General features: G+C 40.3%; 1 protein-coding gene across 1 annotated transcript in view; it reads right to left on the bottom strand.

Annotated features, from left to right (window-relative positions):
* The window catches only part of srrm4 (serine/arginine repetitive matrix 4), a 59266-nt gene extending 44484 nt beyond the window's left edge, over nucleotides 1–14782 (bottom strand). The window contains exon 1 of the mRNA XM_020623940.1: nucleotides 13742–14782. Within this exon, the coding sequence (XP_020479596.1) occupies nucleotides 13742–13944 (203 nt within the window). The 5' untranslated portion in view covers nucleotides 13945–14782. The remainder of the gene's footprint in view (nucleotides 1–13741) is intronic.
* Nucleotides 14783–17234: the final 2452 nt, after the last annotated feature.

A 17234-nucleotide genomic window follows, 5' to 3' on the forward strand; every position in this document is an offset into this window, starting at 1 on the left:
TTTTATTGCTTGGAAGGACATTTCCTACTTGTATCTCATCCTTCAGATTATTCAACAAAAAACCTCAGCCATTTCTTTTCTGGTATTTCAACAAAGAACTTCAGCCATTTCTTTTCATCCTTCAGCTGTTTCAGCAATTGATTTCAGGCCTTTCCAGGATGATCTTTCAGCATATCATTTCTCTAGGTCTCTAAATGTCCTTTGTGTGTTTTTGTGTGTTTGTGGAACTATAATAAATAAGAGACTTCTGGGATTTTCTTGACTTTGCCATCACATTTGCAGCCCGGGGGAAATGGCTTTAGCCTATTATTTAGGATTTTTCAAATTTTCCAATATGCTGACTCTGGGGTGTGTATCCATATTTAATGAGGCCTTTGCCTCGGTGTAATTTTAGACTGAGAAGGATTAAAGCCTACTGTCATTATGAGTGATTGTGCTACCTCGTGGCACATTCAAGTTAGATGTGGCAATAACTGTATATCCCCCAAAGCAGCACTGATCTTATTATGATTATCACTTTTTCAGCAGGTGTATAAAACCTATCACATTACATCTATCACTTACAGTATGTTGATAGTCATAAACTTGGGAGTGGTAGAAATTGAAAGACCAGTTCAGGATAACCTTTAATCTCCATTTTTTATCCTTCATTTTAGCTGTCTTGTTTTTTGACAACTGGCAGTTAAAAGCTACATGTATGAACCAAACAACTACCACAGGTGTAATAAACAATTGTATTAAAATAATTAGAATAACAGTCTCTCAGTTTGAAAGTGGTTTTTACTAAAACATCCTACAAGATGATAAAACAAGCGAAACTGTCAGTGCCTCCCAAATCCACACATACTGTACAAGTGCACCAAAAACACAGGAAGGTTTGTGGCAATGGTATAAATAAGCTCTTGCTAAATGGTAGAGACAAGATGTGAAAGGATGTACTCCAGGCCTATCCAGTGTCAGTCTCATAGGCTTTGGCTATACTGAAAATTTAAAACAAACATTTCCAGCAAATCATTTCAATTGAATGGAAATGTCGCACTCAGCAGGTTTGGTTGTATGTAAATCTGAACAAATTCAAAGCAATCTGAGCAAGTCTGTAGCATAAATTTCAAATGTAGTGAACTCTGGTACACAGATTTGTGCCATTTACCAACAGCAAGGTGTCTTGACTATGATCTTTGAGGGAATAGAAGCTGGACAATCTAAAACAGGAACAGCTAGATAGATTACAGATTGTTAGTTGTGTTGCACAGTGTTTGTTTATATATTTATTCTCCCACAGTATGAAGTGATGCACTAAAAGGCCATGGTTTTCAGATAGTTAGGAGTTGATGTACATACATGTCTCCAATTAACTGTGTGGACTTATCCACAGAGAGGGCTGCATGATATAAGCAATATATACACTCATTGCAATATAAAATTTTAATGATAAGAAAATTCTAAACTTTGATGAACTGTTATGAGGAACATTGCTTAATATTACACATCAGCTTATTACATCACAGGAAAGAAAGCAATTCAATCATATGATAGTTACTTAAGGACAGACAACCTACACCTATGGATGTATTAACAAAAACCTGGATTCCAGATTGAAACAGGGCATCCAGTCATGTGAATGAAAGTTGCTCTCCTGCCCAGAAACATTCTCTTCCAGGTTTGCTTCTGCATCGTGTATCCCAGTGCACATGCACATTAGTGTTTAACCTGGTGCTACCACCCACATGCTCCTGCTCGGCCCATAAATTTTACATTGTGATAATGTCACAAAAGTAAAACTCTACTTTCTAGGCTTTGAAAAACTTTTACAAACCTCCATGGAATAAAAATTAATAATAAAAAGAGTGATACTTGACCTGTTTATAGTTCAAGGTGTCCTGTAAACAGTTTTACAGACATCTCTTTTATCATTGTGGTTTATGGAACAGAATGCTTTTGGGGCTGCATGAAGATTTTTCTTACTGTACTAGCAGTGACTGCTGGTGAAAACTGGTTGAAGGACATGAGTGGCGGCACCAAATCCAGGTTTCAGTAATACATTCTTGCCTATGCCTTACAAATGCACAGCAAGATTGGTTGCATTAGCAGAGCACACACCACATACTACTGTTATGGTAATGTTAATAGCCTATATGCAAGTCCCTCAGAGTGTCCAGATATAGACCAAAATAGTTTTCTTGCAGACAGTTAACAAGCCAGCAAGCTTGGAAAGCTACACTATTGTGACTGACTAGTGTTAGCATGGTTCAGGCTGGACAATTTGTTAGTAGGTATCAAACCGGCTATAATAATTTACCAACTATCCCTGTAAGCAGTCCCTACATCACTAAGCTTTTAGCATCACCTTTTTCGCAAGCACTTCCTGGCCTGACCAAGGCACTACTTGGAATTACTTACTAATGTCTAAAAAGAACACATCTGGCAAGTCCGCCCTTGCTTGGATACAATTCACATGTGTTTTTGCCTCTTTGCTGCAGGCCAGATGATTAGCAGTTAAAGCAGAGACTTGGCTCATATTGGCTTCACATCCAGGGACATCCCCGATTTGTGAAGATCTAACAGGTCATGATGAGCTAGCCGTCCCTCTCTTGGCCACCACACTCAGTAGTAATGAATCATTCAAGGGAATAGATCATCTCTTATTGTCTGTACAATTTACTAATCCATTTCATGAAGAGCAACAAGAGCACATAGAAGTGTTTCACCTTCTCGCTCATCATCTATTATGAGTTTATTCTATGCTGTACATTATGTGCCTAATATAATTCAGTTCCCTCTGGCCAAGGCTCAAGAAAAAATTTCTATTCACAGGCTGGAATATGATTTTCAGTAAAATGTAATAACCTTGGCAGCTCAAGTCTCCTGAAATCTCAAAATGTCACTCAGCCTCCCGTCTTACTTTCCTTCTTTTTCCATTCACCCCTTCGTTCTTTTTCTGTCTTCATTGTCATACAGTTTTTAGTCATGCATTGAAGTCCTGTTACAATTATTTCCATGGCATCTCTTTATTGAAAATCATTATTTCTTCTTTACATTCTCATTCTCTTTACTTTCTCTCTTTCATTACATTTCTTCTACAAAATACAGAAGCCAATTAGATGAAGGCACATGTTGTTGGAGAGACTATTAACAATTCACACTATGGGGGATATTTACTACAACTTTACCGCTAATATTCTGGTGCTAAGCAGTACAACTGCATGTGTTCATATTTCCTAAGGAGTCACACTGGGGTTTCGCATCAGAGAAACAGAAAGAAATGCGGCACTGCAGGAATTTGCATGTTGGGTCTCATGCAATATGTATTTTAAGGTGTTTGCAAATAGGGACACAAAAATCAGGGAGAGGAGAAAGGAATTTTAAACAAATACTCTCAGCGCCTGATGTAACACGGCTGCAACAGAGTGAACCGCTGCTGAAATTTAACTTCAGGAGAAAGCAGGTGTAAAATTTGCAGCACTGCTGTCAGTGTGGCAGCTGTTAGTCATTTCAGATCTTGTCAGAGTTAGGAACATGTTTGAGGAAGGAGAGGGTGTTAGTGAATCATATCACTCACCAGAGACGAATGTGAGGGACTTTTACAGGCTTTCAGGTCAAATCAGCCTTCAGTTACTGAATGAAATAAAAGATGATTTGACTGGCAGGAGACAATGTGACTGAAGTCCCAAAATGTGTATATTGATTAAAGTTTGGTTGCTGTAAACTTCTGTCTTCTAGACTTCCTCTCGGTCCACACGGGTGCAACAGCAGAGGCATATTCCAATAAACACTGATGTGGCTCTGCTTACTGACTTCATCAGTGTTGACAAATACACTGCTAAAATAAAACCAAATAAATAAAAAATTGCAGTGCCGCAATATTTTCCACACCTGATGGTAATTTGTGACAGGTTTAGTAAGTATCAGCACATGTTTTTCACACAACCTTGTAGACATTTTGTTTAAGACAATAAAATAAACTAAAACACGATTGTGTCCTTTGTCTTTTTTTAGCCTATTCACCTGAGTCAGCTTTACCCTTGTTGTGTATTGGTTCTTCTGTATAAAAAAGTACATTACAGCCTCTGTACAAATTTTAGCTATATGGAGAAGCCACAAGAAAGAAAGTTGAAAGCTCATAGAACTATATGAAGCAACATCTGTCTGTATGTGTTACTCAAAACCTGCCAAAAAACGAGCAGCCACAATGCCAAATCTCACAAACATTAAAAAAAAACTCGTAAAAGGGTTTGAAAGAATTCAAGCTAGTAGTTCTTGACAGTTTCTGTACAAAACACAGAACCTATATGAGTCTGTATTAACCAAAGCCCTGAGACAATATTTAAGTTTTCATTAGAGAAAACAAGAGCTTTACACTTCAGAGCAATTTTACACATTGATGATGATTCCCCGCCTTTAGCTCTCCATCTGTTGTATTTACTCTTGCAGTCTGCACTCAGCAAACTGACAAAATGACAAGGACCTCCACACACACACACACACACACACACAAACAAACATCTTGTGAACAACCAACGCAATTTACAATCTTAACAGACTTAAATGCCATGACTCCTTTTAAATGTCAGTGCACTCAATTTCAACTTAAAGTGCAATCAGACTCAGAAGCGATCAATACTGCTTTAGTCGAGTCTAGATTTGTGTACTGTTCAAATTCTAACAAAAAAGAGGATAACTTTCAGGGTAACTGACAGGGCAAATAGTTTTTTTCTATCCTGGTTATGGAATTAAACTAATTCAGGCATAAAAACTCAGGCTCAAACAAAATCATTTCCTCATTCTCTGCCACTGGAGCAGAAAATTTCTCTTTACAGCCTGGCAGATTACATTCCTGCCTGATGTTTCACTGTCGCTGATTGAACATCTATATCTTTGCACACAGCTTTAATAAAATGTGTCTTATTGTCATTGTCACTGCTCAGACTAAATGAATTTAGGGCAATTTAGAAGCACTGATACTCTGAGTATTTACCTTCTCTGTGTTTTCTGTGGCACCTTTTACTTTTTACTGCAGTAAAATTAAAATGTACAACACATTACATTAGTATTTGAAGCTTGTGATAAGTGGTAAAATGTAATGCATGGCTGAATGTGTAAATTATTGACAGAAATGTGTTGGTATAATTGTTTTTTGGCTTTACATTGGCTTCCTGTTCGTTTTTGGATTGATTTTAAACTGTTGATGTTTGTTTATAAGGCTGTACATGGTCTGGCACCTTCATATATTTCTGAGCTTGTGCGCTTTTATACTCCAGAAAGGACACTTAGGTCTTCGAACCGGTTGTTCCTGGAGGTGCCGAAGTCCAGACGGAAACATTGGGGAGACCGAGCTTTTTCAGTTCGGGCTCCTATACTGTGGAATGGTCTGCCATGGGAGATTAGATCAGCTCCGAACCTGTCTGTTTTTAAATCACTTCTTAAAACGCATTTGTATTCACGGGCCTTTGACAATTTTATTGATTGATGTATTTGTTTTGACTATGTATTTTTTCTTGTTATTTTACTGTATTGATGTGTTTTATCTGGTCTTAGGTATCTTTATTATTATTATTATTTGTTTATGTTTTACTGGAAAGCACCTTGTAACGCAGGTTTAGAAAGGTGCTATATAAATAAACTTTGCTTGCTTGCTTTTTTTTTTTTTAGTGGTCTCTTGTGGTCTCAACATGTAAGCATTAGTGCAAGTAACTTGAGACTTGCTTGACCAACACTGGCTAAAGACTCGACTTGACTTTGACTTGCTATACAGGACTTGAGACTTGACTTAGACTTGAGACAGACGACTCAAAATTACTTCACTTTCTTAATTAAATATTTGCATTTTTCTAGACACTGAGAAGTTACATTTTGCTTTTGAAACACAACTGGGTGTTTTCTGGTGCAATGCTCACAAACATGGCGACAAGCAGAATGTTTCTGATGCCCATGAAAGCATGCCTTTTTTATTTACAAACTAAGTTTATAGCATATCAATGCACAATTAATAATTAAAGGAGGTTTTTGAACTTTTAACGTAAATATGTGATATTCCCATTACATTATCAGACCATCAAAATTTTGTATGACTCAACTTGTGACTTGCTTGACCTGGTGGACTGTTCCTCCACCATTGCTGATTTGAAATCAACATTTGTACATTTGTATTTCCAGCATTTGTGTTGTTTACATGATTATACACGTTAAACGTTAAGCCTCTAATATTTGTGTAAAAAGAATACAGGGGCATCCAGCTTAATGTCAGTATAGTGGAATCTCTGTCATTTCCAGCCATGTTTTTTTGTACGTTACAGCCTCTTTATATTGTCTCCAAGCTGCCTGCAACAATTGCACGCAAATTTGTAGGAGTTCATTTGCTGATTGCTCGTATGTCGATGCCTTTTGGGGTTTTGATGCTCAGCTCTGAATACAGTAACAGTAATGTGTGTAATGTATATGTGTGTGTACTTAAGAAATCAGAGCAGCTCCATCCTCACAGCATCCACATAACCACACATTTTCATCAAGTCTGTGTATGAGAACAAAACAAGGGAGAATGCCTTGATTCAAATACCAAAGACTCTGCTGCTTTCAGGCACAACCACCGTTGCCAATAAGGCTTACACCTCTGTCACTTGAGTGCAGCATATCATCTCCTAGATGCAATAGGGGTGTCTTCAAAGCTAAAATTCATTTCTCACAGTGCCAGCCTAAGCTTTAGATGAGAGGGAAATTAGGAAATGTCAAAGTGAACTTTGAAATATCACATTTTGACGTAACTGTTGAGTCATTGGCATTTATCAATAACGCCCTCAAACTCCCCGCTGATATATTATGGTCATTGTGTGCTGCGGGCCAGTAAATGGCCTTCTTATTCTACTTTAACAGTGCTGCTGTTCTGCTTGTCAGTTTTTTTGGGCCTGTTGATAAAGTGAACAAATCTTTTCACAAGATCTTCTACTAAATCACACATATAGGTTAGAAAAAAATATAAGATCACAGCACAGTAAATTTTACATTTTTAAACTCTCTAGTCTATAGTGCAGCATTATTTCGAAGGGTCTTAATAGAACCATCCAGGTAAAAAGAGGCATGGATGGTCGCAGCATTGCTGATTGGAATTTTAGAAGCAATCTGACCAGCTGGGCTCTGCAGGTCACCTGCACCATGGTCCATATGTGAGCATCAGTTACAGTAATTCCACCATTGCTGCAGTGACAGGATGGTGCTGAACACATTCACACTGACGTAGTACTGACATCCATCAATGCCCCCCCTCTAACAGATGCAGGTACAGTAGATTGTGAATGAGGATATTGTTCGTTCATCAATCATGATCAATGTTTTTTTGTTGGGGGTGGGAGGGTTAGACTGCATTTACTGTAGCCCCAGTTGGTACTAGAGTGTGGATACCCAAACCCATCAATACCCAAGAGTTTTGGCCAGGTTCGCACAAAAATTTAGAAATTACGTTTGGGTCCGGGTCAGGGTTGGATACTTGGGTCAAACTTTAGGCTAGGTGGCTGCTCACCTGGACATTTTATACTATAAACTTGTCAGGTCCAGGTCAGGTGCCACACTCTCAGATGCAGATCAGGTTTTTGGTCAGAAAAATATGGCCTGGCCCATGCTCTAGTTTGTACCCCCTTGTCAGGTTTGCCGTGTAAGGACGACAAACGGTGTTGTGTGGTGGACTCAATTATACGACCAGACGAGCGATATAACAGAAGATATTTTTACTAGGAACAACCAAAAATAATACAAAGTCCGAGAAGCAAAATCAGGTCAATCAAACAATCCAGGGTCGGCGCCGGTAGACAGGAACTGATGTATTAGCAAACATTTTAATGTTTGCCCTTAGACATACTTAATACATATGTATTTTCCTTTTGGCTATCAGCCTTACCAGCTACACTGTTGTTTTTTCATGCTGCTGTGAGCAGACTCACACATCTAGCAACATTAAGGATACAAACCACCCATAATGTAAAACTGTAGAACGCTACTGTTACTCTTTGCATTCAAAAGGAAGGAGTATGATGTTGTCAACACGTAATAGTATAATTCTAAGAACACCCCCACCCCCTTTTTTTCAAACTTAAACTCCAGACAAAAATATCTTCTTTGGTGCAAAAGGTCTAAATGCATCAGACTCGAGAGAGTACATCATTTTAGGTTAATATTTCAAAAGCTTTGAAATTCTCTGAAATGAATGATTTGGTGGATTTCAGTGGAAATTGAGGATCTTCTACACATCTTATGAAACCTTTTCAAACGCCACTGAATAAGATCAAAATGCTTGAAATTCCAGCTATAAACAACCTGCTTAAGTTATTGAAAAGTTCATGCTTGCATGAGAGACCTTCGCTCAAACAACAAAATAAGAATCTTATGTGTTTCATTGAGGATTGCTGCCAAAATAATCTAAACACGAGAAAATAGAAGCACACATTCAGTAGCATGGTTTCCCTCAACAAATCACAGACTTCAGTAGGTACAGAATGTGCCAGCTATCTTCTAACATAACGCAAGAAAAGAGAACATCTTACAGGTCAGCCAGTAACACTGGCTGCGTGTTTGTACCATGTACATGACAAATTGAAGGAAACCCCTGAATAAATGAGTGGTCTCTTCTAGGAAGACAGTGTCCCCATCTATGGGGCATGAGGGTCATGGATTAGCTGTGCAGAAATCAATATCAAAAATAAATCCAGCCCACCAATTAGCATCTCTGCTGCAGCTCTTATTCTTGTGACATACTGTACATAACGCATCCAGTGAACCGGTGCATCAAGTGTTAAGCAACAGCCGCTGGTTTGATTCAAATGGACTGGCTATGTGGGAATCAATATCAAATGTGAATCCATTTCAGTGATAAGTCCGATTCCTGTCTGGGGAATAGGCATCATCTCCTACTGTCTTGTCAGGCTCATCCTGTGCGCTCTGAGTAATATGACACAGAAGCAGAGAGGGCGAGTTAACACACATTGAAAAGATAGTGAGAGAAGGAAGGAGTGAGGTACTGATGTGATGGGGAGGGAAACATCGGGTAGAGATACTGAGGAATGAATAGAGCAGGAGCACAGACAGGGAGATGTATAACAGCAGACAAACCCCTCGTCCGTCACTAAATCGCGTTTATCGTTCTAGCAGAGAGAGAAAGAGAGAGCGAGAGCGATGCATCGTCCAAGCAGGAGCTCTGCCTGCTATTCCTTCATGTTTTTGAAGCTCCATGCACCGTAAAATCTACCATTAACATTTATTATCAGTCTTATCATTTTTATGCCTGTATTTATGTACATGTGATCACACAGTTTGTTTCATCATACTGTTTTGCAGCCACAACAGGAATTTAAACCCAAGACAAACACTTTTCACTGCAACCCCACACAGAGGCTAGAGACACAAACACACATAGCATTACAATTACATACAATACAACTTTGATAAAAATTATTTCAGATGGGGCAAGAACCAACAAACAATCACACAAGTTTGTAAAAAAAAAAAAAACTCCCACAGTAGTCAAACAAAGATGAAACACGAAGTACCCTACTCTAACTGTCTATGAGCAATAATATAATTACCATTACTGTCCATCTATCACCAATTACAGAATGATTTTGTAAAGACAAACAAGTTGATGTTTCAGCTATAAATATCTGACTGGTGTTTTGTTTTGAAATTATGTTCTTAGCCCCAAATCTTAAAAGAAATAAATAGAAATAACAAATAAAGTCTAACTGGGGGAGATAACATTATCAGAATCAGAATCCTTATAAACACCCCAATAACAGCATCAGCATCAAAGATTCAGTTTGAGGGGCTACAGAGTTACACAGCGGTAAATGCTAAAAAGCCCCCGAGTCTTGGCTGCTATTCCTACGGAGAAGAAGCCAATCAAAGGTGCAAATCAGCGTGGTAGCACATTCAAAATGCTTTGTTGTTGCACTTGTGAACACATGGTGCCACAGTTTCTGAATCCATCCAAACTTGACCCAGAAACCAAAAGTAAACTGATTTAAGTTGCAGATAGTTTTGTCAGTTTTCTCAGCACTATAGTTTTTGGCTTCTACCCACCACAGGTACGAGCAACAGACTTTTAGGGTTTGTGGCTGGATGTTTGTTATAGACTTGCACCTCATGATTCATAGATAATTTCATATATTACTTTTTTGTGTGCACAGGCATATGAACATAAAAACTTTCTTTGCTGTTTTATTAAACCAGATATTTCCTAATGCAGTCGTTCATAGTTGGGTTTAAAGTCGATTCTGTCATGTGCACTCACTTTTCAGTTTTACCTCAAAATGACATGTCTTAGATTATAGGCAGCTTTATTTACATGTTCACAGTCTGTCTGATCTTCTGAGCTCAGCTCTTCCCCTGTCATACTATTTGTAGCAGTGGGCCTAGATTTTAGCTATGAAACACTGGAGTATAAGCTTAATATTTGATATAAACATACGAGCTGTAATAAATCTGAATTATCCTTGAATATAATTCAGTACAACAGCTCTGCAGTAAGTATTCTTGTACTGATTAATTTTTGATGAGACCATTTAATAGATGTGTTGATTTGACTTTATGGTAATTGTTCAGGCTGGATTTCAATTCTATTCTAAGGTGTTCCTGTTATTTTGCCCCACCGCTTGTATATCCCCACCGGTGCTGTCAGCGTACAAGCGCCTCCAAACCCCTTCCTTCTCTTCCTCATTAAACCAGCATCTGCTGAGGCCTGAAACCCCCTACCACACACACACACACACACACACACACACACACACACACACCCCTCCCTTGCACTGCACTCTCTCAAGCCTGCCATCTGCCACAGAGTTGGACAAGACCCCACTAACATGGCAGCCACACACACCCTCATGCAAACTAACACCCTCATTTCAGACCCTTGCAGTTGCTGGAAAACATCTCCAGTACAGATGTACACGAATGCACACAAATAGGCGCTCACTCACTACCCAATCCAAACTTAGCCCAGACAGCATTTTAAATAAGAAGCCCCCCATGAACAAAACATAATGGCTTTGAGTGAAGCCCCACCCCACTGCACAGAGCCAGTGAACTCCTCCCTGCCATTGTGTGGCTGACCTGAAGAGGAGGAGACAGGGAGGACAGAGGGAGAACAGCAAACTCTAATTACTCCTCTGTGGCTCTCATGCCCCTAAAGCATTTTTATTTCAGGAAAAAAAAAACAGAGAGAAAGAGGAGGAGAGAAAGGAAATGCGAGGACGGCGGTGGAAACAGAAAAAAGGCCGGTGCTGATTGAACATCAAACAACTCCCTGCGGCTCTCCCTCTCTTATTTCCCTCTCTGCTTGTTGTACATAATGCCCCCTTGCGTTCGCTGCAATTGTTCATCACTGCACAGTTATCCACACTGAATAATGATGTTTCATCTTGGAAAGAAAGAGGCAGAGGAGCAAGCCTAAGGCCATGCATTCTGATGGTCTAAGCGTTCCCTAGTCACACACTGCTCGGGCAAAATCAACAGAGCACCACGGAGGGAGTGAGGATGCCTGAGCCTCCTCCAGCATCCACGTTCTCTGGGTGTTGTGTTGTTTGTTGTGTTTTACTCATTATTTACAATCTGTGTCACCCAGAAGCCCCTCTGTATGTCTGTCTCTTGTAAACACACACAGAGGTGGAGTCAGAGAGGACAACAGGGACGCTGCGGCCGAATTAGCAACAGTATGTCTGCTCTCTGGGGACATTCACTCTCGCCTGCCCCTTCCATGCTGCCATCATCATCGTCACTGACACCCGAACGGTACCTGTGGAAGGGCAGAGCCGCTTGAGGAGAGCTTCCTGCCAGGAGAAGCAAAAGCTTAAGAGACATCTGGGCCCTGAGTCTGAGTCTCCTCTCAGAACTATTTAAAAAAAGGCTGCTCAGTTCATGGCAGCGAGATGCATCACATCTCCTTTTTGTGGGTCCATTTGTTTAGTTTCTAATTTTTTTGCCAGTTTCCCCAAATAGATTCAAATCTGTCGTCTGTGCCATGCAATGGTTGATTGACAGGAAAATAGTTGCTGCAGTCATTTGATTAAATCACTGAGCTGAGGCACATTGAAATAAAGGCATATTTGGTCATATTCTTGTGATTTTTTTTTTTTGCTATATCCTACAATCCAATACAGTCTTTATAACCAGGCCATGTGGCGCATTATGGTCTTGCTGTAATAGAAGCCATTAAAGACACATTATCTGGTTCAGTGTCTCTTTCTGCTGCCTGTGTCTGTGTAGGATGAAATGGGCCATTCTAATCGTCATTAACATAGCTAATTTCACATTAGAGAAAGTTGATAGTGGGTGTCAAAACTGTTCAAAGGTCACCCATGCAAGTTACGTTTTTTGATGTGCAAGTGCATATGTGCAAATGGGCATGCTGTAAAGCACACTGAAAAAAAGGACTCACAGGGTCTTTGGATTTACACAAATTATGCTAGTATATGCAACGCAATTCATTCATATTTCCTCTGTTAACATAATTCAAACAAGTTAACCCCTAAAGAAAATTATGTTGGTTTTACACTTTATCATTGTGTGGGACCGATGTACACATTACAATGAAGTAAATCCAACAAATCTTTTTTTTCAGTGCATGGTCACTTAAATCTACCTGTGTGAACACCTCTTACGTGCTCTGTTACAGTACGCACGATCAAATGAATAAACTTGTCAAAGCCAGGAGACGATGGTTGATTGGGCAGACAGGAGCAAGACTGAAATAAAAAGGAGGGAAGAGGGGTGAGGAGGAGAAAGGGCAACAGACGACTTCTTCCTCCTCCTCCTCCTCCTCCTCCTCCTCCTCCTCCCCCTCCTCTCTGACATGTGACATGTTGCTCTTTCAGCACAGATGCTGGCACAAAGCCATGTCACAGGGGAAAGAGAGGACAAGTCTGACATTAGAGGCACAAAGATGCTGTCGCATAGCCTTTAAAGGGGACAATTAAGTGAACAACACACTGATCGTGCCAGCTGGTTGGCTGTATGTTCCATGTGTTCGGCTGCCTACATACATGAGTGGACAGCAATCATACAGATGTGTACTGGATGATTGACCACTAGGGTATTTACCTCCAGTACACACTGATTTGCTGATTTGTGGGTCAAAAGATGTCGAGACATCAAGGTCAAACCGGAATAAAATGAAAGCAGAAATCTAGTTCACATTTATCTGCTGTTTCAACTGCATTTAACACTTTTCAAACTAATCAGTGAGATTAGTCACCGATATGCTGCTAAAACAATGGCTTTCAATACATCAAAAATTATTTTCAACCAAATTTATTCCAGTTTTCAGCTACACAATCAGAGGTCTTTTGACCTGCAAATTGCCAAAAGACTGACTTTTTGGAGATTTTGTCAAGTTGCTCTTATTATCGTGAGAGAATTGGCAGAAAAAATCAAACACCAAATCTGAATTTCCCAAAGAACAAGTTATGTTAAATCCAAGAAGCTCTGGAAATTCAGTGTCCTGAATACTAATGCCTTAGCATGAGCACACCACAGTGATATCTATGTGGCATCAGAACCTGGAATACTGTTGGACAATGTCCTTCTCAGCCATCACTCCACTTGTGATGTTTTGTGTCAGCTGAGATTCTTGGTCAAGAAAAAAAGCTCGGCAGTTTTTGACAACATTCAACACGGCAGCTGGATAGCACATATATTTCCAACTGGGGACAAAACATACATAAGATGTGTTTGTTCTTTGATTGCAATTACAAAGCAGGGAACTCACTCAGTCACCCTCCTGCGGGCGGTGATGCTGGCCACAATCACGCTTTCTGGTCTTGGTGTGGCCACAGCCTTGAAAGTCCCCTTCCAAAACTTCTCAAAGAGCTGCTTCTCCTCCAGCTGCTTGAGGCTGGCCGTGCTGCCCTGTGATCCCAGGGATGGAGAGGGGCCGCGGGGGCCCAGCTGGAGCGAACACGAGGGCTGCATCTGTGGTTCTTGGTCCCCAAGCCAAATTCAGCTTCCTCACCAGACAGAGTCTCTTTACGCACTCATGAAAGGACACACACACACACCAGCTGTTGCTCAGAAGCTGTCCAAGTACTGAATCAAAGTGCAGAAAGCACAGTGACTGTTTTTCACTGCGTTTTCCACTCACAGCAGCAGGTCAATGTGTCAGCGTGTCTGTCTGCTCTTCGCTCTTAAGCGGGTGCACTGGCACGGGGACAAAAGCCGACCCTCTCAGACTGGAGGCTGGGTATTGTTCTCTCAGATGAAGGAAGGAGGGGTGGGGGAGATGGTGTTTCTCTCTCTGCCTCTCCTCTTCTGTCACATCTGCTGCTTTTTGGGACGGGGTCAGGGTCGAGAGTTGGGAGCGCTCCTTTTCCCACAGCGGGCTCCGGTCGGCAGCTTCACACTGAAAAAGGCATCGCTCACAAGATCATGATTCAGTCCAGAGGTGAGAGAGACCAAGTGGTTCTCCTGTTGCTACAGCGCAGTGTTTTGGCGTGGAGATGATTGCACGCCCGTGTGTAGCATCTCAGGGCTGAGCGGGTGTTGAAGCAAGTGTTACAGCATGTCTGAGGGCAGGAGCGAATGTGCGTTGGAGGGTATGTGTGTGAGTGGAAAGCGAGTGAGGAGCTCAGCTGAGAGCAGCTTGTTTTGTGTCTCTCAGCCTATGACGTCAGAGCCGGGGGCTGGACGCTGGGGAGAGGGACACCTTCTGTCATCCTCTCTCTCTTTCTCTGTGATACACTTATCTCACTCGACTATACCCTTGATTGGGTTCCCTTCTCATCCTGATGGGCGCCACTATCAGTTTCTCTCTTATCTGTTTTTTTATTCCTGTCTTTTTCTTGCTTCATTCTGTACCTCTTCATCCTTCTCATTCTTCTTCCCTCTGTGTCAGTTGCAGCTCATTCCTTTCACCACTTCTTCCTAGAACTGAACCAATTACACAATTAATTGATTACTTGATCAACAGAAAATTAATTGGCAGCTATTTTGATCATCCATTGAGCCATTTTTAAAGCAAAACCTCTAGACTTCTCTGTTTCCAGGTTCTTCACTGAAATTCATGCTTTTCTCTGTTTATATCATTTTAAACTGAATATCTTTTGGTTGGCTGCTTAGAGAAAACAACACATTTGTAGATGTGACATTAGGGTCTAGAAAACTGATGTGCTGTTCCCAATATTTACTGACATTTTAAAGGGCAAACAATTAATCCAATAAAATACTTTTATTTTTTAAAACAACCACAATAAATTATGCTTGACTGAATCAAATATCAGTGTCTATTTAGATGTTTTCAATAAGTGATTGCACTTTTCTCTATTATCAAAGTTACAATGGGTGCAACAAAAGAATGTCCTCAGATTAAGACACAATAATGGGTCCAAAATATAGAGCTGTGCTTCTAACTTCCTCATCTCATTTGTGAATGTCTTAAGCCAAATCTATCTGGATCAAGCACTTTCTCACTCAGTTGAACATTTTCAGTTGCATGAATGGGTTTTATTTATTGAGGAAGTATTGTATAGCTGCAGTATATTTTAAGGTTTTCTCTATCCCCTGAACATTTGATTATTGATATACTCCGCATATAGGTTTCGATACGTTGTAAAATACGCTAAGTCTTTCTCTCTTTCTTCTTCTCTTCACTCACACACACACACACACACACACAATCTGTCTTGGACAAAAAGCCCAGTAAATCAGCATAACAAAAGGCCAGGCTCAGCGAGGACCAGCCGGCGCATGTGGCTGACACAAACCTCCCCCAGGGGTTTCGGCTTTCCCCCGCTGTCAGATACCTCCTCCTCCCCACTCCCCTCTGCTTCAACACAATGCCAACAGCTCAACAATCCCCTCGCTGCCCCTCCCTCGTTCTTCCCTTCTTGTCTCTGTCGTGAGGGATTATTGATGTATGTAGGCAAAACTACTACAAGGATGATGCCCTGTCTAGGCTAAAACAGCTTCAAGAATAAATATTATTTGGATTTGCTTACAGGCTGTAATATGGGGCAGCAAACCTAGCTGAGACAATTACAGCCTTCATGTAGAACAACTTGATTTTTGTCAATGTAACATCCGTTTTGTACATCACTTTCCAAAATACTGATGCGACACTTTGATATACATCTTTTAGATTATCTGATACTATCACTGATAATAACAAAAAGAAAATCAGCCTTTTCTGTTTGTGACAGCTTTAACACAATCTTAGCTTACATGACAATGTACACCCATGGTTTATCATGTTTGAACTCATTAGCATGGAATAAATCTACAGTACAAATCACATCGTTTGCATTACTGCAAACCGTCCTCAGTGGCATACTGCTCATTTGCAGACTGATACTATAAAAAGTCAACCTGCAAACACTCCACCACAATGAACAAGTAACCATCTTTCTTATTTTTATGGTCATATAGTTCATGTGTGTGAATAACCATCAATTTATCTGTTAATTATATATTTAGTTTAGTTTTTTTCATTTGATGAAGATGGATATCATAAGTTCAGGAGCAGGTCCACACCTTAACACACACACCTTTTCCTGTCACCTGCCTACAGATACCTCACACTCCAGCCACCGAGAGGCTTTCGTTTCTCGTACATGTTTGGAGATGGCTGATATTAAAGATGACATCAAGCAAGCTTGTCACTTTCTGTTACATTGATGAAAACACATGTAACCATAAATACTGGCTATGAATGATAGTAGAGTCTTCTCTACAACCTATAAACTGAATTTCTTCTGGCTATGGAAGTATTTTTTATCTGGTGTTGACTATATAGTTTGTATCTGCTTAAGTGTGAAATTTGTGCATACCAATTATAAATTATATTTAGCTGAATTTGACTGGACATGTCTGTGTGAAGATCGGTGCAATACTTTCCATACAGTACACCGCAATAAAAGTTTTAGCACAGTGTACTGACAACGCTGCTGTGAACTTCTCTTTTACCTGATGAGGGATGAAGGTGCGGATGGGAATTAAAATCTTTGCCTGCTAATAGGTATGCATAAAGACAGCGCGGTAGCTCGGCTGGATTAATAATGCATATATTAGCTGATAGCATGAAACCTTCATGTACAGCCACTTGATGATAAGTGGCTGCTTCATCAGTGTGCTTTGCATAAAGACGGAGCAGAGGGCAGAGACAAGACGACCTCGGAAAAAACAAAATATGTTTCATTTATGGTGAGACTATCATTTCTGCTGCGAGATGAAGTCGAGGTTATATCGGAGGGCCTGCGCTGAGGGCAGTG

The sequence above is a fragment of the Monopterus albus genome, unplaced genomic scaffold (assembly GCF_001952655.1).
Source record: "Monopterus albus unplaced genomic scaffold, M_albus_1.0 scaffold317.1, whole genome shotgun sequence".
NCBI lineage: Eukaryota > Metazoa > Chordata > Actinopteri > Synbranchiformes > Synbranchidae > Monopterus > Monopterus albus.